General features: G+C 56.8%; 1 protein-coding gene across 16 annotated transcripts in view; it reads left to right on the top strand.

The window, feature by feature from the left end:
- MYO18A (myosin XVIIIA) overlaps positions 1-22,017 on the top strand; it is a 104,309-nt gene that overhangs the window by 47,002 nt on the left and 35,290 nt on the right. For 7 of the 16 annotated variants that reach the window (XM_017542157.2, XM_037743316.1, XM_037743313.1 and 4 more), the window contains 18 exons: positions 7,106-7,141; positions 9,251-9,338; positions 9,536-9,642; positions 9,765-9,941; positions 10,280-10,493; positions 10,728-10,870; positions 12,054-12,154; positions 13,156-13,219; positions 13,415-13,559; positions 15,095-15,106; positions 15,699-15,875; positions 16,097-16,187; positions 16,445-16,637; positions 17,457-17,543; positions 19,677-19,818; positions 19,951-20,110; positions 20,900-21,086; positions 21,421-21,664. In XM_017542157.2, the coding sequence (XP_017397646.1) occupies positions 7,106-7,141; positions 9,251-9,338; positions 9,536-9,642; positions 9,765-9,941; positions 10,280-10,493; positions 10,728-10,870; positions 12,054-12,154; positions 13,156-13,219; positions 13,415-13,559; positions 15,095-15,106; positions 15,699-15,875; positions 16,097-16,187; positions 16,445-16,637; positions 17,457-17,543; positions 19,677-19,818; positions 19,951-20,110; positions 20,900-21,086; positions 21,421-21,664 (2,368 nt within the window). Of the gene's footprint in view, positions 1-480; positions 541-3,298; positions 3,992-5,836; positions 5,912-7,105; positions 7,142-7,164; positions 7,250-9,250; positions 9,339-9,535; positions 9,643-9,764; positions 9,942-10,279; positions 10,494-10,727; positions 10,871-12,053; positions 12,155-13,155; positions 13,220-13,414; positions 13,560-15,094; positions 15,107-15,698; positions 15,876-16,096; positions 16,188-16,444; positions 16,638-17,456; positions 17,544-19,676; positions 19,819-19,950; positions 20,111-20,899; positions 21,087-21,420; positions 21,665-22,017 lie in introns of those variants that run through there. The other 9 variants (XM_017542158.2, XM_017542156.2, XM_017542159.2 and 6 more) reach the window with 4 other exon arrangements.

Here is a 22,017-nt window from a genome sequence, read left to right as displayed (position 1 = left end):
CTAAATGCTGCTGGCCCGCCAGGCACCCACGCTGGGTTACTTTCACCTCCTCAGTCACTAAACCAGGGGCTTTTTGTTTAAACCACTTCTTGTCTGAGCTGGGGATGACTCTTGTAGTTTGGATGAGTTAAATTAGCTGGCTCTTACTATCAGCCACGAAACCAAAACCACGATGTTGCTGTGGGTGGACCTCTTTAGACAGCCCCCCAAGTGGGCAAGGTGGCTGGTCTGGTCGCTGAGGGCAAGAGTATACTTGGCTTTCACCCCCACAGAAACTCTTCATTCTTGAAGTCATCACTGAACAGTTCTGATTCTAGCATAGGATAGCTCTTGCCCAGGTCCCCTTGCCCCGGTATTCCTAAAGACTCAGGAGCTCTGCCTCTTAGGGAGAGGGAGGCCCCTTGAATGTTCTCTCCCTGTGCGTTTAGTGCTGGGTCCTCAGCCTTGACCTGCCAGTGACTTCTTCACCTGCTCCCTCAGGTTAAAGAGGAGGACAAAACTCTGCCAAAGCCTGGCCCTCCTGGCAAAGAGGAAGGGGCTGTAAGTGCATCCCTGAGTTCTCTGAGACGTGTGTGTGTGTGTGTGTGTGTGTGTGTGTGTGTGTGTGTGTGTGTGTTTGCCCCTGCACCTGCTAGCCCTGGACTATCCTGTGAGACAGTTCCATGGAGGAGGTGGAGATTGCAGGAGGCCCCTTCCTGTGTGGCTCAGCTGGAGAGAATTCTAGTAAAGAGGCAGAAAGTATGGTGTGTGTGATGCCACCCTGAGGTGTGTGAAGGAGATGGCCAGGGTGCTCTGGGGACCTCCTTTAACCTCCTCCCCAACCCCTTTTAGTTGCCTTCCTTTGGTTATGGGTTCCTGAACCCTTTGGGCCTGGAGAGGCTTTGGTGGGGAAACAGATCAGGGAGCATTGAATGAGCTCAGCTGTTGGGATTCTTCAGCCTGCTCTGTGTGGCACAAGACAAGGGCATGGAGGGACTTCGCTCCAGTCACTGCTGTCTCTTCCAAGACCCTGTCAGCTGCTTGGTGCAGGGGACCTAGAGGCAGGCTCCAGCTGCCCACTGCCTTCAGCCCCAGTGCATTGGGATAGAGACCCTGAATAAAGCCGGACTCTTCTAAGGCAAGAGAGGAGAATCCGTTTCTGAATAGCCAAGTCCAGAGACGTGTAGTTAGGAGAGGGCAGCTGGTAGCACAGGGGGCAGGAGTACCCAGGCTCGGGGGCAGGAGTACCCTGGCTCTGGGACAGAGCTGGGTCACAACACAGATCCTTACTTCATTACCCCAGATGGTGCCTTTCCTGGCTCCCTGCACTTCCTTGGTCAATTCGATTAGCCAGGCACTGTGGCTTCCACGTAATCTGCAAACAGTCCTGCAAAGCCAGCCTGTGATTTGAAAGGAATGTATGTGTGATAGGGAGAGGCCTCAGAGTTGCCCAGAATTTTTTTTTTCAAAACCAACATGTAAACTGCTTGAAAGATGGCCATGGCCCATGGTAAGTACTGTATGTGTTAGCAATCAGTATCATCATCATCATCATTTTTTTTTTTTTTTTTTTTTTGAGGCAGAGTCTTACTGTGTCACCCAGGCTGAAGTGCAGTGGTGCCATCTCAGCTCACTGCAACCTCCGCCTCCCAGGCTTAAGCCATCCTCCCACTTCAGCCTCCTGAGTAGCTGGGACTATGGGTGCACACCATCAAGCCAGGCTAATTTTTGTATTTTTTGTAGAAATAGTATCACATGTTGCCCAGGCTGGTGTTGAACTCCTGAGCTCAAGCGATCTCCCTGCCTTGGCCTCCCAAAGTGCTAGGATTACAAGCGTGAGCCACCACACCTGGCCCATCATCATCATCTTAATGATGGAAGGGGGATGGGAGGAAAGCCAGAAGAGGAAGGGGAGGAGAGTAGGATCCAGCAGTAGGGCCACTGGCCAACTCTGCAGTGCCCTGGCATGCCATTGAGCGCTCTTGGCCTAAGAGGTCGAGGAAGACCTTCAAGCCCTTACTCTCTCTACCCCTTCAGCAGAGCCACCCTGTAGCCAGGGCCTAGACTGAGGCCCTTGGCTCAGCTCTGCTCAGAAGGCGGAGCAACCTCTCCATGTGGCATACAGGGGCAGCAGCTCCCAGGTGTGCCTAAGAGCATCTTCCTGTATCCAAGCAAGCATGGGTGGGTGGGCCTTTGTGGAGCCCAGTGCCCACATGAGTTCTAGAACCAAGATCATGGTTTTGGGCAACAAGGACTCAAGCACAGCTCAGCTGGTGACAGAGCTCTGCCTGGCCAACAAGGAGACCCCATGTTACCCTTGCTCCCCCCAGGCAATGTGGCTGGCTATATGGAAAACTCTACCCTGCTGTTAGCCAGCCTGGCCTTCCAGTGGCAGTCCCTCGAGACCCAGACAGTTACCACCAGTGTGTGGGAGAAGGGTGGGTGTACCAGCTGGAGTATACCAGCCCACTCCAGGGCAGAATGGAGCTGAGGCTGCTTGAGTGCTTAACCCTTTGTGGGCTATACACACACTCTGGGAGCTAGGGGGTCTCCAAACCCTTGAGAGGTTTGCAGGAGGAAAACTGCAAGGAGACTGGCAGAAAGCAGGCTGAAGCGGAAGCTTCCTGGGCCAGTGCTGGGCTCTGCAGCCCTTGAGAGTGTAAGTGAAGGGTAGACAGTGGCCACAGAACAGGGACACTGCCAGGAGGAGGCTTGGCATGTCTTGGGGCCAGGAAGAGCTCCCCTGATCGTTTTTTCCTTCAGGATGGGCAGGTTCTTGGTCTGATTGCCCAGAAAACGGGGGATGGAAGGGCCAAGGATCACAAAGGCAGGAAGCCCTGGAGTTAGGCCTGGAATTGGTGGTAGGAATGGAGGTGGGAATTGGCTATTTGACCTCTCCATGCTCCATCTCTGCTGTGACTGGACTGTGAGGCCGTGGGCTCGCCTCAATTGGGACTTGGTTGCTGCCCTAACACAAAGCCAGTAACCCCAGAGGACCTCACTGGCCTCTGGGTGCTCTGTGCCAGCATCTCGCACATCTCACAGGTCCATGCTAAGCCTGGGGATAGACAGTAGGTGACAGTAGTACCTGATTGTGTTTTGTGGGAAAGAAGCCAAACTCTTAGCTGCAGTTGTCCTATTGGGAAGATGGAAAGTGGGCTTCCTAGGGTAGCCTCTTGGAGCCATGTGTTGCTTGGTGGATGGATGAATGGAAGATCTGTCCCAGGCCGTGAGGTCATACCTTCTTACTCCCTCTGCATGGGGTGGGCAGGGATGCAGGGGATGATGCTAATGTCTACCTGTATTTGTATGGCCTTAGCTAGAGGGCAGCTCAAAGGAAGGCAGCGGCCCATCTAAGAGTCCTCAGCCTCCCACCAGCCCGATACCCCCAGAGACTTCCCTGAGAGCCAAGAGCCCTGCACCCACACTCGCCATGAATGGCCTGGGAGCTGCCATAGCAGAAGGCCCAAGTGAAGAGGCCCAGGGCCTGTCCCGGAAGAGGGTGGCAAATGCAGTGAGGAAGGTGGTGAGTAAGGTGCTGCCCGGCGAGGAAGTTGGGAATACCAAGGAGCCCCCAGGCAGAGGAATCAAGTCCCCTGAGCACCCGACTCGAAGCAAGAGAGGAGAAAAGGCAGCCCCTAGTCCCAAGCCGCCACCCCCTCCCCCTCCTCCCCCTGCTCCACCTAAGCCTGAAGCGAAGAAGGAGGCGGCCAAGGATGAGCTCTCCCTGGGCCTGCGGAGCCTGATGTCTCGGGGCAGGGGCAAGGAGCACAAGCCGCGCGGCAAGCAGACTCCTGGGAAGGGGGAGAAGCCTTCCAGCCAGGAGCCAACCTCCCCAGACAGGGTGGACTCCCCAGAGAAAGCAGGATCCCCAGCCAAGCCTGAAACCCCAAAGAAGCAGCACTCCCCAGCCCCACCGGAAGAGCTGGCAGCTCCAGGCTCCAGTGGCCCGAAGTCAGACCTCGCTGGAGAGCAGGAGTCCAAGTCACCAGCCCCTGGTGTGAAGCAGGAGGTACACGAGTGTGTCACTAACCGCTCCTGCCCCTCACCAGCCTCGCTCAAGGGCCAGGCGCCCTCACAGCCGGCTTCCCCAAGCCACCTCTATGAACCCTGCATGACCAAGAGGCTGAGCCCAGGGTTGTGTGCTGAAGGCAGGGGCTGCATGGCTTTCTTTAACGGAACGCAGACCCCGAGATTGCCTGGGCTGCCAGCAGCTGGATGGAAACTGCTAACCAGCATGCTGCTGGCCTTGCCATGGGAGTCAGGGCCTGGTCCCCAGCTACATGGCACCAACTTGAGGCCCCAGACCACAAGCTGAGGATCAGAGTCTCAGCAGATCAGTTTCAGGCAGAAAGACAGTGTTTTCTCAAGTCAGGGGGTCTGGGTTTGCATCCCCAGCCACTCACCCCCTGGGACCTCAGCAAAGTCCCATCTCAGACTTCTTCTGTTGAATGGGGATAATGCAGGTCTGAAATTTTTTCTCTGATACCCTGGGTGTAGAAGTATTTTGGAAATTAGTAATTTTTGTATTTTAGTGCCATACAGTATACATAATAAGCAACAACACGTAACAAACATCAATATTTCTAAAGCAAAATCTGAATATTCACACTACAGGGCATAGAGGATAAACTACCAGGTTTTGCCGCCAAAATAGTTAAGAAAAAATGTTTTGGTTTTGGGGCTTTTGGGATTTTGGAATTGCAAATAAGGGATAATACTGCTTTGAAGGATTTTAAGTAACTAGAAGATTAGAAATGATACAGATAATGCTCCAAACTGGTCCCTGGCGTGGTGGGTCCTCTGTAAATGGCAGTGTTGATAGTGGTGCTAATAACCCTTGTTACTGATGCCATCACTGCCTTCTTTAGGTCTGGCCAGCATGACCCTCCGGCAGCAGGACTCTTGAGGAGCCCTGTACTTGGATGGCAGATGGGTACAGTGGGCCCCTTGGGATATAGGGACAACCCCATCTTCCCAGAAAGTGTTCTCTGGGTGGGGCAGGAGGCTGAGAAGCAGGAGGGAGGCTCAGTCCAGCTTCTTCCCCTTCAAAGGTATTGCTGCCTTGGCTGGCCTCTGAGTTGGGGGCAGTTCTCTTCAAGCTTCCCTTTTGTGGACCGTGCTGAGGCCTCACAGGGTGTAGGGGAGGGGCATCAAGTTTTGCCACTACTTCCCTGTGCCTGTGCAGGCTCTTTCTGGCTAGAAGGAGAGACATCTGGAGGGTGCCAGGGAACAGCCTGAGAGGCCTTGAGGCCCTCCCTGACTGCTCCCTCCTGGGACCTGGGGAGCCTTGTTGCTCCCCATTCTTCCTGGGCATTGCAGCACTTAGAGGAAAGCCAGCCACCGCTTTCCCTACCTACCTGGCCCACTCTGTGAATCAGGGAAGTGACTGCTCCTGCTCACAGGGAGGAGCTGGCATGGGCATTTTAGGCAGGGTGTGGGCAAAACTGTCAGTCGCTCTGGAGAACCTATAAGCAGGCAGGGAGAGCTGTGAGCCTGTTCCTGGGCTGGCTGCCCTCCCCTCGTCCCCCCTCCTCTCCCAAGGGAGGAGTTGAGAGCTGACCTGTGCCCTGACCTGGAGTTTAGCCACCTGTCACCTGGACCTGGGTCAGAGGCCAGTGGGCAAGTGGGATAATAGGGCTTAAGAAAGGCAGATGGGATGAAATCACCCCAGGACTCCCAGGCACCTGTTCTTTTTTTCTAATCTGACAGTTTAAAACCTCAAGTTGCCGCGTGGCTTACCTCCCTGGCGCTACTTTCCTTCCCTGATGGGTCCCAGTGGCTTCCTGGGCTGGGAGCTCGGCATGCTGCAGCTCCTTCATTTCTGCACTGGGACTAATAGTGGTTTAACCTTTAGGCAGGAGCTGCCAAGGTCCAGCTGACCCCCGTGGAAGAGGCCCACCAGCGGCTGGAGAGGATCTTCACAGCTTCTGTAATGCCGCTTGCGTGTGTGGGTCTGAGTCCCTGGCTGTCCTCTTCCTGAGGCTGTCGGCAGGGCCCTGTGTGTCTGTAGGCGCGCTGACTGTGAAGGTGGCTCCGTGGCGGCCTGTGGGCCCTCATGTTGGCCCTTCTCTTAAAGCAATGAGAGAAGGGCTCTGGGGAGAGTCGTCCCTCCAGAGAGCCCAAAGCCATGTGCACATGGGAGGGCGCCCTGCTTGCTCAGGGTCCAGTCCCTTTCTCTAGCCACATTGCCCTGCCTTGAGGGCATGTCTTGGTGTCAGGGCCTTGCGGGTAGTAAGGAAGGGTACTGTCGCTATTTTTGGTGCCCTGGCTCTTCAGACCTAGGTGGGGCCTGTTAACTCCTTGCCCATTTCTAACAGGTAATGTCCAAGTCCTGGTTGATGTACCTTCCTCCCCAGAAATGCTTTTCAGGGCTTTAAGTAACCAGAGAGGTCACAGCTGGCTGCAGGGTCTGCCCACAGTGCCTTGGCTCTTGTGCAGCTGTTAGGTGGTCCCTAGGTTGGATCTAGGTGGGGTCACTGTGCCTGGCTGGCAGAGGTGGGAGTACTGTAGGGTGCATGGGGGTTGAGGGAGAGACCCTAGACTGGAGCTGGTGGGAGCTATGTTCAATGAGGTGCAGGGCTACAGCTCTGAGCGCAGCCCTTGGCCTGGGGAGTGGCACCCCGGGGCTGTGTTAGAAAACGAGGAGCAGCTCTGTGCTGGGGCATTTCTCTAGGCTGAGAAATGCCCTGGAGATAAGGCAAGATGCTCCCAGGGGGCCCAGGCCTTGGGTGTGGTGAGGTGGCCTGGCCCGGTAGACACATGGAAGAGGGAGCCTGATTCAGAATGGATCAGGTGGCCAGCCCGGGAGAGGCTGCGACCAGAGGCAGAGTGGCAGACTCCTGCCCAGGCCACTGGGAATGACTTAGAACCGCGTCTCCTGAGGCCTGATGGTCACTAGTATCTCTTCACCTTCCTGGCCTCTCCTTGACTGGGTACAGTTCACCTGCCCAGGCCCGCTCCCAGGTCCTGTGCCAAGCTCCTCCACCTTCACCCCGGGCCTGGGATAACCAGAGAGTGCTGGCCTAGTTGACCCAGGAGCGCTTGCTAAAGGGGGCGTGCCAGTGGTCTGCTTGTCTTCACCCCTCTTCTCTCTCTCTCTCTCTCCTTTGCTTGCTGTTGGTAGCTGGACCCTGAGGCTGCCTCTCCTGCCCACAGCCAGGTAGGGTGCTCTTCCCCCACTCAGGAGCCCTCTGCTCCCTCCGGTGACCACCCAGTGCCCCCGGCCTGCACCTGGGCTGGCATCTGTGCTCGGGCCTCCTGCTGGAGTGTAAGGCCTCTTTCCCCTCCAGGCTCCCACCCTGTGTCTGGGAGGACCCCAGGGGGAAGCAATGCTGGGAGCTTGAGATGGTGCAGCTCTGTGCCAGGCCCTTGGGGAGCATCTAGACCGAGTGTTGCTCTTCAAGTTGGGCGCATGTGGCATATGGTTCTCAGCCACTGGGGCCCATGGGGGGCCTCGTTGAGTTCTAGGTGTTTCAGTTCTGCTCACTGTGGATAGAGAAAGCTAAAAAGGCCAAATCCCTGCCCTCTTCCCAGCCCATGCCTGAAGATGAGACATTCTTTGTCTCCACCTCCTGGCCAATGTGAGAAACCTATTTTCAGATTAGCTCTGAAGGAGTTTGTTATAGGCTATGATGTCACCTTCATCAGTCCCCAAATACCTGGTCCATAGAAGGTGTCCAATTAAGACAAATGTCTTCCCTGTCTTACGTGATTTGAAAAAAAAAATACAACATTGTAATGATTTGTATAAAATTATAGTTCTGTAATCATAAAGAACTAGCCGTTTTAATGTCCTTGCTGAACACACTGAAATGTTGCCAGCCCCATGGTGATCCTCCTATTCAAAGACTTATTTCATGCGTCCATGAAACCCAGAGATCTGGGAGCCACTGGTGTAGCCCAGCCCTCTTACTCCAAGCTGGGGAAGGGCAGTCCACTGCTGGAGGGATTTGTCTAAAGCCAGAAGCCAGCCTGGGAGGAGAGCTCCCATCTCCTTTTCTTTCAGCTCTGAGAAATGTGACAAAGAATGTATTTCTTATGTTTTCTTATCCTTTCCTAATTTCTCACCCAGGGGATCAGGACCCAGAGAGTATCCACAGCTGGGCCTCGGGTCTCAGGTTAATTGTGCCCCACAACTGGAGCCCTCTAAGAGTGTAGGGGCTCGGGCTAACCTGAGGGTGGGCCCATAGCACTGTGGTGCCCATCCCCCACCCAGGGCACGGGACAACCTTGCTGCCATTTCACCCGCTCACGACAAGGGGAGCCCGATGGGCCCTGGGTTCCTCGTCTGTTTCCCCAGCTCCCCACGCACAATTTCGTCCCAGCTCAAGTGTCCTTAGAGGGTGCCAGGTTTGACAGCCCCATACCCTTTCAGTATCTATGAATGGTGATTTCTGAGCTGATGACCTCCTGAGGCCTCTGGGGGCTCCCAGCTCCTTCACACCACTCCTGTGCCACTCCTGTGCCCATCTGTGTAATGTGCAAGCCTCTCCCTGTGTTTGACAGAGCAGGGCTGCCCCTACCCCCATATTTCTGGCCACCCTGACTCGTGCCCTTGTGTGGCATCAGCATGTCCACTAGGTTTGTGTGACAGGGGTCTTTGCTGGCAGTGGCATGCAGGAGGAGCAGGGAGGCTGGTATGTGTACCTAGGCACTGTCCCCCTGCCCAGATAGAGCACCCTCTGCAGGGGAGGGCCGGGCTGAGGCCGGGGCTCTGAGCCCACCTATCATTCTGTACTGCAAAGTCTGAGTGACACTCCCCTCTCAGGTCTGAGGACATGCCCTCTCCCAGCTTGGCAAAGGAGGCCCTATCATTTGGATGAAGGGAGAAGCTGGGCATGGAATATCCTAGTAGCTGTGGCCAGGGTCTAGGGCCTTGTACTCAGGACACTGATCTCCCAGGCTTGGCAGTGTGGAGGGGCAGGGGCAGCTGAGGGAGAACCTGGTGATTTGCTTCCCTGGGGCCTGCTCTCTCCTGGGCACAAGCTCCCTCTGTCCCTGTCCTGCCAGATCCTCACTGATGGTATGGTCCCGAGCCTCTGTGTCCTATCCTCAGGGCTCCTCAGAGCCGCCCCTGTCTCCTGGTTTCCCCACCCTCATTCCTGGATACCTCTGATGTCCCTGTGTTTGTTCTGTGTCTGCCACCTAACTCATCCCTCGCCCAGTGGCTCATCTTGAAGCCCTTCCCTCACTTGCCTCCCCTCTCCTGCTGTCCTTGTCCCTGTCTTCCATAGCAGGACCTGACTGTTTACTCCTCCCTCTCTGACAGGCAAAGACAGAAGAGCAGATTGCAGCAGAGGAGGCCTGGAATGAGACGGAGAAGGTGTGGCTGGTCCATAGGGATGGCTTCTCACTGGGTGAGTCTCGGAGGGTCGGGGACACATGTCGGGACTCTCTAGTCTCAGGGCTGGGCAGCGGATGTGCCTTCTGCATCTGGGCAGTGAGCAAGGGGAGGCTGGTGATGCAGTGGGGAGGAGGGCAGGACCGAGAAGGTCCCAAGTGGGGTAGCAGAGGCTTCCCAGCCCCATCCCAATTGTCTGTCCCTCCCCTGCAGCCAGTCAGCTCAAATCCGAGGAGCTCAGCCTGCCTGAGGGGAAGGTGCGTGTGAAGCTGGACCACGATGGAGCCATCCTGGATGTGGACGAGGATGACGTGGAGAAGGTGGGCAGGGGGCTGGGGGAGGGGAGGAAGCTCAGGAGTGCACTGGGAGGGGCAGACCCGTCCTCTGGCAGCAGAGATGGGCTCTGCTGTTCCAGTGCCCACCTGTTTGTCCTCCCACACAGGCTAATGCTCCCTCCTGCGACCGTCTGGAGGATCTGGCCTCACTGGTGTACCTCAATGAGTCCAGTGTCCTGCACACCTTACGCCAGCGCTACGGTGCTAGCCTGCTGCACACATATGCTGGCCCCAGCCTGCTGGTCCTCGGCCCCCGTGGGGCCCCTGCTGTGTACTCCGAGAAGGTGCGGCGCCCTTGAGGCTACCCCACTGGCTCCTGGCCCCACCTTCCGCTCTGGCTCTCTGTGCTTTCCCTCTGGCATCCCACTGGGCTCCTGTCCACTCTCACAGTTGACCTGGGAGGAGGAATCGTTTCAAGAGATGGAGACAAGACCTCCCCACCACCTTTGATGGAGTGAAGGACTTAGTGTCTGCAATTCCATGCATGGCCTTGGCCTCGGTCTCAGAATCCCTGGGCACTACAGGAGGGAAAATCCAGAAAGACATGGACCTTGGGGGTAAGGGGTGTCTAAATAGGAACAGCTAAGAGCCAACCCCTTCTCTCCCCCGCTGTCCGCCCAAGGTGATGCACATGTTCAAGGGGTGTCGGCGGGAGGACATGGCTCCCCACATCTATGCCGTGGCCCAGACCGCATATCGGGCCATGCTGATGAGCCGCCAGGACCAGTCGATCGTCCTCCTGGGCAGCAGTGGCAGTGGCAAGACCTCCAGCTGCCAGCATCTGGTGCAGTACCTGGCCACCATCGCGGGCGTCAGCGGGAACAAAGTGTTTTCTGGTGAGGCAAGGACAACGGAGAAAAGTGAGAGTGGGGTGAGGAGGGGGGTGAGGAGAGAGTACCCGCTGAGGTGCCAGCTCTTTTTCTCCCTGGCCTTTCCATTCCCCCAAAACCCCTCTGTCCATGGGCAGTTCTGGTCTGAGTGGCCCCAAGCCTTCATGCCTCTGGAGCTCCTAGCTGGGGGATAAGCTGCCCCTGACTTTCCTGATGTCCCCTTGGGCCTGTATTCTGCAGTGGAGAAGTGGCAGGCTCTGTACACCCTCCTGGAAGCCTTTGGGAACAGCCCCACCATCATGAACGGCAATGCCACCCGCTTCTCCCAGATCCTCTCTCTGGACTTTGACCAAGCTGGCCAGGTGGCCTCAGCCTCCATTCAGGTGAGAGTGCTGCCCAGGACTTGGGGTAGGAGGAGATGAACCACAGGATTTCATGACCTAGAAATGAGGCTGTCTCCTGTGCCTCATTTTCCTGGGATTCTGCCTCAACAAAATTGAGCCAGACCTGGGCAGGGTTGGCCTGTGCTGCCCGGAGGCATCGCCTTTCTGCCCTCTGTGCCTCCTGCCCTGTATGGGGCCCGGCCCAGCTTTCTGCCCAGTTCCCTTCGCTCTTCCAATCCTGGGGTTGTCCTCAGCTCACTGCTGGGCCTCAGCCTCACTCCCACTTTCTGAGATTCATGCTCAGGGGCTTCTCTCAGACCGATTTCACCTAGCAGAGGAGTGGCTTGTCAGAAAGTAATGCCCAGCCAAAACTGATTCCCTCCCATACTAAATACATCACCACAAGCTCCCACTTCCAGAAGGCAGGTGCCTGCAGGCTGGGCAGAGCAACAGGGTCCCTTTGGGAGGAGCTGGGCCTGTCTTCTTCCACCTTGTTCTGGTTTCTGTCCCTTATTTGAGCCTAGAGGGATCTGGTATCTGGTTGACCACCTTGGGAATAAGATGTAGCTGCTTAATTGAGCCAGATGTGGTAGCACATGCCTGTGGTCCCAGCTACTTGGGAGACTAAAATTGGAGGGTCACTTGAGCCTGGGAGATTGAGGCTGCAGCAAGCTGTGATTGTACCACTGCACTCCAGCCTGGGCAACGGAGCGAGACCATATCTAAAAAAATAATTTTTAAAAAAGATGCAGGTTGGGAATGGTGGCTTATGCCTTTAATCCCAGCACTTTGGGAGGCTGAGGCAGGCAGATCACCTGAGGTCAGGAGTTCAAGACCAGCCTGACCCCATCTCTACTAAAAATACAAAAATCAACCTGGTGTGGTGGTGCATGTGCCTGTAATTTCAGCTACTTGGGAGGCCAAGGCAGGAGAATCACTTGAACCCAGGAGGCAGAGGTTGCAGTGAGCCGAGATCGCACTCAGAGCACCATTGCAGTCCAGCCTTGGTGATGGAGTGAGACTCCATCTCAAATCTAAAAAAAACCAAAAAATGCAGCTTCTTGTTCCCCAGGGCCTAGAGGACCCTGGGCTTAATTCCTTCTGATGTGCTGATGTGGGGTGGGAGAAACTCAATCTGGTACTACCCTCCTTACCTTACCCACACCTCCATGCTGTCCCACAGACAATGCTTCTGGAGAAGTTGCGTGTGGCTCGGCGCCCAGCCAATGAAGCCACATTCAACGTCTTCTACTACCTGCTGGCCTGTGGGGATGGCAGCCTCAGGTGAGATGGGTCAGAGGGTACACAAGGGTGCTCTGAGCTCCAGCCCACTGACTAGGCTCCTGGGCCTTGACTGCATCCTCAGTTAAAGCCACCTGATCGCATCCTGCACTGTTTGGTCACTGCATGTCTGCTATGTGCTAGGCTCTGACCGGGGTCCCAGGGACAGTGAGATGAATTAGACATAGCCCCTGCCTGTCAGGAACTCCCTGCTCCCAGGTACTGCGGCCCGGCTATAAGGGAGGGGAACAGCCAGCCCTTCAGTGTTTCCAGGGCCTAGCTAGGAGCTCCGTTACCCATGAAGCCAGTTCTGGAAAGCAAAGCACACAGAGGTGCCAGGGGCTGGGGAGTTCCCTTGGGCTTGTATTCTGCAGTGGAGAAGTGGCAGGCTCTGTACACCCTCCTGGAAGCCTTTGGGAACAGCTCCACCATCATGAATGGCAATGCCACCCACTTCTCCTGGCTAGTAGGGGGCTGAGCTGGTATTTGAGTCCACACTGGGGCCAAAAGCCCTTGCCTTTTCCAGTGCCCTCCAGGCTGGCCCTTCCTGGCCCATGTTGGTTGCCTCTGCCATGCACTTCCCCTCAGACCTTCAGACTTGGCATGTGTGTTCACTGAAAGGAGATAAATGATGAGGCTGAGTCGGCAGCCCCAGGCCATTGTTCTCTTTAGCCCTTCTTGTAACTGAGGGCATGGGCATGGGCATGGTCTCTGCCTTGGCTGGACTCGCCCTTCAGGCAGGTCCCCTGCTCTGTTCTGAGGGCCTGGCTGCATCCTCTCAGCAGGGCATGTCTGGTGACCTGTCCTCAGGAGAACGGTGCTCTGACCAGGCTTCCAGGCCAGTTAGGAAAGCGCGGCAGCTGGCCTGCCAGTTGGGGATGATGGCGTGATGGGCAGACAGAATTTGGAGTCTGGAAGCTGAGTCTGTCTCTCTCCACCCTGGGAGGGAAATGGCCTTGGCATGGGGACCAAGCACCGTGCTGACGCCTCATTTGTACCCCTAGGACAGAGCTCCACCTCAACCACTTGGCAGAGAACAGTGTGTTTGGGATTGTGCCACTGGCCAAGGTGAGGGATCCGTGGGGTCTGGGTTGGCATCCCTGAGCCTTGGTGGGTAGGAGAAACCTCCAAGGGTCCCGTGGGAATAGCGGGAGCCCAGCTCACTCCAGCTGCTGACTCTACCCAAGCCTCACCCTCCCTGAGGGCCCAGCCTGTGGGGATGTGCTGGGAGGGACAGCCCTTTGAGGTCATCTGTCTCCACAGCCTGAGGAAAAGCAGAAGGCGGCTCAGCAGTTTAGTAAGCTGCAGGCGGCCATGAAGGTGCTGGGCATCTCCCCTGATGAACAGAAGGCCTGCTGGCTCATTCTGGCTGCCATCTACCACCTGGGGGCTGCAGGAGCCACCAAAGGTAACCTGCAGTGTGTCCCAGCAAGCTGGCTTATCCCCTGGGAGACCTCTTAGGAACCCTGCCCACTCCCAGTTTATTCTGGCCCAGGACAGACTCAGCCATTCTGAGACACCCCTCTTTTGCTTCTCAGCCCCCCACATCAGAGCAGAAGGCCCAAGAAGTGTCTTTGCCAGTGACAGCCTGAGGCCTGGACTTAGCTGTCCATGCTGGGGGGTACCGTGAGGATGCATGGAGGGCTGGGGGTTCAGAGGCTGAGGGACAGGAAGGGTACTAAGGCAGGGCAGACCCCCTGGAATAATTCTCCTCCTTGTTCCCTTCCTGACAGAGGCCCCCGAGGAGCAAGAGGGTAACTGACTTCGGCCCTGCCCTGGGGTGTAGGGGACACTATGCCCTGTCTTGGTGCTTGCCCAGGACTTTCTAGGGGCTGGGCTTGTTCTATCACTGTGGAGAGGACTGGTCTGGGGAGAAGCCCCAGGGTTGAGAGTGGAAGGGGAGACTGCAGGCTGTGGGGTGTCTTGGAGTCCCAGGAGTAGCTGGTTCTCCTGCCTGTTTTGGATCTGGATTCTGGAACCTCTTAGGATGCCCTCCATGGGATGGGATAGGGTGGGCTTGCTTCCTGGGGCCTCCTGAGACCAGTTTTCCCCAGTCCTCTTCCCTTCTCTCCACTGGTTGGGTAGCTGCGTCTCTTCCTCTTGCATGTCAGGGTGGCTGCCACTAGAGGGCAGCAGGCACCGCAGTAACGAATGGACTGCAGCTAAGGCACTTGCGCCTGGGGACTTGGCCTTGCTTGGAAGAGCTCTGCTCCATCCTCCAAGATGACTTACACTGGAGGGTGGTGATCCTCTTCACCCCTTTTTCCTCCAGTTTCGGGAAAGGGGATGCTGGCACTGAACAGCACCTTGGGCTTTGGTACCCCTCTGGGATGTGAAGGGCCCCAGGCTGCTCAGCTGGAGTGAGAAAGCCCTGGCGGGTGGTGGGTGCCTGGCAGAACGGGTGCCTGGCCTTGAGGCTCTGTGTGACCCCAAGAGGTGGCATCCCTGCCCAGGAGGAGTCAGGCTCTGTGTTAGAGAAGTTGTCTCAAGACTGTGGAGGATGGGCAGGCAGGCGGGCACATGGCTGTGTCTTGAGGGAGGTGGCTTCACTTTGAAGCGGTGACAAACCTGGCTTTCCTCTAACCTACCCAGCCCCAGCTGCAGGCAGAGAGCTCCAGGTGTCGGCACAGGGACCTTGTGGAGCAAAGTCTGTTAGCGCCTCAGAGCTTCCGGTGGTTTTTTTTTGGGGGGGGGGAGGGGTGCACAAACGTCTTTACAGGTCTCTTTCTGTGTGTGTCAATGTGATTACACCCACAAGTATACTCCCTGGAGACTGTGTGTGTGTGCGTGTGTCCCAAGTCTGACTGTGGTTGTGTTTTCTTGCCTGCTCATCCTCACAACCCCCCGCCCCACGGACCCTCCGAGACAGCAAGCTCCGTTGATGACTGTTTGCTAACACACTGTTTTTCTTTGCATGCTGCATGCTGGTCCTTTGCCTTACAGAAGCTACTGAAGGTAAAACCTTGTTTCTTGTTAGCTTTCCCTAATTGGCGTGATTAGACACATGTTGGCTGAGGCGCGTATGTCTGTGCGGGCTGTTCCCTTTCCCCTGTGGCTTTTTTGCCTCCCCACTGTTGGGCTATTAGAGGGTGTTTGTGGTCTCCATGGGCAGATGCCAGGGGGCAAGAGGGAGGGTTCTAATGCACCTAGGGAATGGGGAGTCCTCTCTCAAGATAAATCCCCCGCAGGCACATGGGTTTCTTGTGCCCATCCAGGTGGGCTGGTTTGTCCTCTGACTCTGCCCTTCTCCTAGTTGGGCACCCCTGGAGCTGAGCCCTCTGAAAAGGGCTTTTTGCAGCTGGCTTGTTGCCCTCTGGTGGTAGCATGTGGAGTTACCTCCTCTTTAGGACCTGCTCATTCTCTTTATCCCCACGGAACACAGGAAGTACTGGCCACTGCTAGCTGCCCCTGTTCTGCCTGAAGCCCATCAGGTGTCATCTGGGCTGATTTTTGCCTCCAGAAGATGCAGTCATCAGCTGGTCATCAGGTGATCAGCTGGCCTAAGGAAAAACACCCAGGATGCAAGATCCCTTTTTCTACCCTACAGCTGGGCGCAAGCAGTTTGCCCGCCATGAGTGGGCCCAGAAGGCGGCGTACCTGCTGGGCTGCAGCCTGGAGGAGCTGTCCTCAGCCATCTTCAAGCACCAGCACAAGGCTGGCACTCTGCAGCGCTCCACCTCCTTCCGCCAGGGCCCTGAGGAGAGCAGCCTGGGAAATGGGACAGGTACTCTTTGCCCCTTGGCTGGTAATTGTGAGCAGGAGGCCTCATCCAGGGCTTGCTGCCATCCATGCGGCTAGAGGGGACTGCTGGAGTGAACTGATGCTCGTCAGTGGCAGAAGCCCCACCCCAGGCCCCATGCTGGCTGGGCCCTGGGCAGTTCAGGGCCTCACCCAGGTGGGGAGCCCTGGGGAGCAGGAGATAGCGCTGCTCCCCCTGCCCCACAGGCCCGAAACTGAGTGCGCTGGAGTGCCTCGAGGGGATGGCGGCTGGCCTCTACAGCGAGCTCTTCACCCTTCTCGTCTCCCTGGTAAACAGGTGAGTGCCAGGCGAGACCCAGGGTGTTTCCTGCTTCGGCAGAGGTGGAGTTGATGCCTTTGTGTCTGGTTGGCTGAGGCAGAGCTAGCCTCCTCCAGCAGGGGCTCACTATCTCGTGGGGGCCATGAGGCCGGCACTCCCTCCCAACCAGGTTCCTGGGGACCTGGGCAGGGGTGGAGGTCAGGCTTGGGTAGGGCAGGGCTGCCTGGTGCCAGGGACCAACCAGCGGGGCTCTGACCCAGGCTGTCCCTGTCCAGGGCTCTCAAGTCCAGCCAGCACTCGCTGTGCTCCATGATGATTGTGGACACCCCGGGCTTCCAGAACCCTGAGCAGGGTGGGTCAGCTCGCGGAGCCTCCTTTGAGGAGCTGTGCCACAACTACGCCCAGGACCGGCTGCAGAGGCTCTTCCACGAGCGCACCTTCGTGCAGGAGCTGGAAAGATACAAGGAGGTAGCTCTCGGACCTGGGCCCCCTGGGCGCCACCCAGCCTCAGCTTCTGGCCTTGGCACCCCCAGAAGGGCATCTGTGGATGCAGAAGGCACCCCCTCCCCACTCCTTACTCTCTGTTTCTGTCCTCCCGTGCTCTCTGGAGCAGGAATCATTCCTTGCCACCTTTTCCCTGGCCTCTGGCTTTGGCTATGTTCTCACTTTGTGGAGAGTTTACTCTCCAAGAAGCTGCGGGTGCACTGAGGGCCCCCAGGAGGCTGCCCTTGCCCTCTTTTGAGGCACCTCCCTGGCCTGATGATTGCCACTGTGTGGTTCCCGCTCCAAGGGTGTCTGAGCCTGGCCTTCCCGTCTCCCTTCCCTGATCTGTGAGGATGCCGGGTGATGGCTTAGTGCCTTCTATAAGAGTGTCCCGGATAGGATGAGAACTGGAAATCCTGCCTCACCTGAAAGTGAGTTGAGTGAATTGTCAGGATATTTATTTGGGACGAAAGAGGATTCAGAAGGAAAATGGCATTTGTCTTCAAGTGCTCAAGGATGATTGTGTGAAATTAAGAGTGGGCTTACTCTGCGTTGCCTAATCAACTGATGTGAGTAACAGGAGAATGTGACTCTGGCTTAGGTTAAAAAGAGGTTCTGAGAATTTTAGCTGTACAAAAAATATAGTGAGTTGCCTTTGGAGCAATTTCATTTGGGATGATGGTGGGAGCACCTGCAGGCACAGAAGGAGGTTGGCCTTGCTGGCCTCAGGACCCCCCAGCCACTCAAAGGGCTGTGTCCCCAATGTGACCCTCATGCTCAGTATTGCTTGGCCTTCCTTCCCAGGAGAACATTGAGCTGGCGTTTGATGACTTGGAGCCCCCCACGGGTGACTCTGTGGCTGCTGTGGACCAGGCCTCCCATCAGTCCCTGGTAGGAGCTCCAGAGAGGGTCTGGGCAGCCTTTCTTCTCATTACTTACCCCTCTCCTCATGTGAGCTGCTGCTGGGGGTGCCACTGTGGGCTGAGGGAGGGTCCAGCAGTCATGCCCAGACACCAACTACTCTGTGGAGCTGGGGCTCTGCCTCTCAGCACTCAGGCAGTCTGGCCAGGAAGGCAGCATTTTCTTCTGCCCTGCTGCCCTGGGGAGCCACAGCCCATGGGTGTCCCAGCCGGGCAGGAATGCATATCTCATTTCTTAGCATCTGAGGCTCAGGTCCCAGCTGGTGACTGGCTGAGCCACCAGTGCGTCTGCCAGGAGCCCTGGTGACCAGTTCCAAGTAGGGAGGGCGCAGACCCCAAGGACAAAGTCATTCCCTCCCATTGTCTCCAAGAAGAGGACTGGTGCAACCTAACAGAGCAGGGCCAAGAGCCAGCCTCCCACTCCCAGTGGAGACAGTGCCAAGCTGTACAACGCCCTCTGGGGGGCTGTCATGGATTTGAAGCCTTGCCCCTCAACCCTGGGGGCAGGCTTTGTCACCCTTTGTACTAGCGTCTTGGGCACCTTGGCACTCGGTGGGGGACTGGCTGGCCTTGCGAACACTTGGCATTTAGCGCTTGTCCTCCATTGGGGAATTGCATAAGGTGCTCTGTTGGAGAACCGGCATTTTGTGAGGCTGCCGATCTCCCTCCTCTGCTTTCATTCCTGCCTCTCCCTCCCTCTTCTCTGCCATAAGGCCCTGTTTGGCTTGCTTACGTGGTGGGGCCTGGGAGAGAGTGAGTATCCCCGGGGACAGATGTTTAAAGTGCCCAAGCACCGTGTCTCCCCAGGGAAGTGGATTTTCTTTTCCTGACACCTGAGTTCCTGTGGTGGCCTCACTCAGAGCCGTTGTAGTTCCTGGGAGAGGGGGGACATCAGCATGTGAGACTCATGAGCAGCAGGGGTCAGGCAGCGTGTGGGAAGAGCTCAGCCCTCCTTTGTCTCCTGTGGTCTCCTCTGACTACTGTGCCCTGGCTTGGGGCGGCTGCACCCCTGGGAAGGGGCCTTGGTGCCAAGCCTGTCTCCCCATCTGATGGCTTCATTGCTCATTCCCGCTACTCAGCGCCTGCTGCCAGAGTTGCCCTGCCCTTTGGCCACGTTCTGCTTCCTTCTGGTAATCACGGCAACTCCCTCAGGTATCTGCGGGGAGGAGAAGCTGGCAGCTGGGGTCAGAGAGACGAAAAATGGCTCTTTTTCTCACTTCTTTTTTCCTCTGGTCCCTAAAGTCCAGGCCAGAATAGGGTGTAGGGAAGGTTCCTTCCTTCCTGCCCGAGGAAGATGTGGGAACGCCATAGAAAAGGCAACTTCAGGCCAGATGTGGCCACAGGCCTAGTTTGTTTGGCCTTCATGGGATATTAGAAATCAGAATTTTGTATATTTCTACCTTCTCCTGAAGAACCAGAGAGTTTATCAGTGCTAGGCCAGTGTTCTTCCAGGACAGCAGTTGGCTGCAGCTCAGTGGTGGTGGTTCTCTTTAGACAGGGACACCTGCTCTCTAGCTCGTCCCAGCTTCCACCAGGTTTGGCTGCCACATCCATTAAGTCACCTGTCTTATGCTTTTGGCCCTTGAGTTTATACCCTGCAGTGATCCCGGCAGCCATCTGAGCCCTCTCTGGGTTCCCTCCTCTCAGGGACCAGGATTAAGCCCACAGCCATCACTCACTAACAGCTTCCATAGGGCCAAGCCTTGTGCTCAGGGCCTTCCAGACTTTATCCCACTGCCAAGGAGTGAGAGCAGTACAGGACTCACCCAGGCCCCTTGTGACCTCTGAGGGGACAAGGGTGGAGGAGGGCCTCAGGGCACAGGTTTGGGCCAGCAGGAAGGCTGCAGTCTTTGGTGACTTTGGACCAGAGCGATAAGCGTCCTCTTTTGCTGTGGGCTTCCCTCCGCTCCGTTTCTAGGCTCCCCTTTTTCTGGGCTGCCCGCCTCCTCCACAAGGTGTCAGCAGTGAGCAGCAGGAGCTGTGGCGTGTGCGTGAGTGCATGGGTGCATGTGTGTAGCATTCTGTAGGGTGTGTTTGGGCCCAGGGACCCTGGCCCCTTTCCCACAGCTCCATATGACAAGGAGGGATTGCTCCTTCTCTGTAGGTCCGCTCACTGGCCCGCACAGACGAGGCAAGGGGCCTGCTCTGGCTATTGGAAGAGGAGGCCCTGGTGCCAGGGGCCAGTGAGGATGCCCTCCTGGAGCGCCTTTTCTCCTATTATGGCCCCCAGGAAGGTGACAAAAAAGGTAGGTGCCATCCCTAGAGGGTAGCTCCTCTGCTTCCTCTTACACACAGGTGGAGCCAGGTGGCACTCCTTGGGGCCCACTTTGGGCCTGGGCCCTGCCCGACAACCGGAGTCTTGCTTCTCTTACCCCCAGGCCAAAGCCCCCTTCTGCGCAGCAGCAAACCACACCATTTTCTCCTGGGCCACAGCCATGGCACCAACTGGGTAGAGTACAACGTGACTGGCTGGCTGAACTACACCAAGCAGAACCCAGCCACCCAGAATGCCCCCCGGCTCCTGCAGGACTCCCAGAAGTAAGACCACCACTCCATCTGCCCCTGTTCTGTTCCCAGGACTGTTTTGGTTTTGGGGTGCCCTCCTCCTGGAGTTGTCTCAGAGGCCCCCTCACTAGCAAAGTAGATGGCCTTTATTTCTGAGAGGCAGTGGCCCAGGGCACTTGGCCTTGAGGAACTGGAGAAGGCTCCTGGACTAGAGCGGGGAGGCCGACATGGTGAGAGAGCCATGGTTTAAATTTAAAGAACACCCCACAGTCAAAGAAGGCAGGAGCAGCCTTTGAAACCCCCTGCCCCACAGGCCCTGTCATCCGCTCACTTATTCAGAAGATGGTTAGTGGACATCCACCCTGCAACAGGCGCTTGGCAGATAATAGTGAACAAAACTGAACTCCCTGCCCCTGTGGGCTTTACATTCTAGTGGGAGAGACAGATAATAAACAGGAAACGTAATAAGTAAATTATATCATATGTTAGAAGATGTTGAACCCTAACCCCTCCTGTCACATTGGAAGCCCTTCCACACCTCTGCCCTCCCTACTGAGGGAGAAATAGATGAGTAGGTCGCTCCCCTCTGTCCGATTCCTGTCCACCCCTTGGCTTCTGCCCACTTCCCACTTTCTCTCCTTACTGTTTGAAAATTTCTCCAGTTTGTTTCTCTGTAGGGTGTGGGACATACAGTCAGGTAGCCAGGCCCCTGGATGTGGCTGAATGGGACTGTTTGGTGCCCTGGGGCCTCGTAGGAAGAGTAGTCTCTCCTGCTCCATTGAGGTGACTCCTTTTCCTCCCTTGTCCTCCCACCTCTGGCAGAAAAATTATCAGCAACCTGTTTCTGGGCCGCGCAGGCAGTGCCACAGTGCTCTCAGGCTCCATTGCGGGCCTGGAGGGCGGCTCACAGCTGGCACTGCGCCGGGCCACCAGTATGAGGAAGACCTTTACCACAGGCATGGCGGCTGTCAAAAAGAAGTCACTGTGCATCCAGATTAAGCTGCAGGTGGTAAGTGCCAGCCCAGACCCCAGCAGGCAGGCCTGGGGACTCTTCCTTACTCCTGGCAGGCAGGCCTGGGGACTCCAAGCACACTGAGGCCATCTGGTGCCCACTCAGCATCCCGCTGTGACTCGATGGCTGCTGGTGGGGTCTTCTTTTCAGTGCTGCCGCCTGTGAGTGGCCAGCCAGGCCTGGCGACGGCAGAGTTGTCCAGGCTTAGCGTGTCCTGGCTGGTGCTGGGACCCCTGCTACCCTGTGAGCAGTGGAGATGCTGGCACCAGTCCCTGCTCTCCTGGGCAAGGGCCATCAGAGCCCACTGAGGGCAGTCCCTTCCCCTTGGCAGGACGCCCTCATTGACACCATCAAGAAGTCAAAGCTGCATTTCGTCCATTGCTTCCTGCCCGTGGCTGAGGGCTGGGCCGGAGAGCCCCGTTCTGCTTCCTCCCGCCGAGTCAGCAGCAGCAGTGAGCTGGACCTGCCCTCGGGAGACCACTGCGAGGCTGGCCTCCTGCAGCTGGATGTGCCCCTGCTCCGCACCCAGCTCCGCGGCTCCCGCCTGCTCGATGCCATGCGCATGTACCGCCAAGGTGGGGCCTCCTTCCCTCTCAACTCCTGGCTCTCTTTTCCAGAGCTGGCCTGCGTTGCGCAGCCTCCCACCTGGGACCCGTGGGCCGTGGTGGGGCTGCTCCTGCCTCAGGGCTGGCCCTTATCTCTTTCCTCACACTCCTTTCTGCTCTGATCTCTCCTTGTCTCTCCCAGCCCACAGCCCCTTCCTTCCTCCATTTCTTTCCATCCTACAGAGTCCCTGCCTCCTCCTCTCCCTTCCACATTCAGTTCTCTTCACCCTGCACCCCTGCCCCACCCCACTCCTGTCATTTGTCCAGAGCCTCCTATCTCCCCATGTCCCCAGTTTGAACAGCTCAACTTTGCCCACAGCAGC

This window comes from Cebus imitator, unplaced genomic scaffold (genome assembly GCF_001604975.1).
Source record: "Cebus imitator isolate Cc_AM_T3 unplaced genomic scaffold, Cebus_imitator-1.0 Scaffold140, whole genome shotgun sequence".
NCBI classification, from domain to species: Eukaryota; Metazoa; Chordata; class Mammalia; order Primates; family Cebidae; genus Cebus; species Cebus imitator.
The sequence above is the reverse complement of the archived record's forward strand: the minus strand, read 5'-3'. Positions and strand labels throughout refer to the sequence as shown.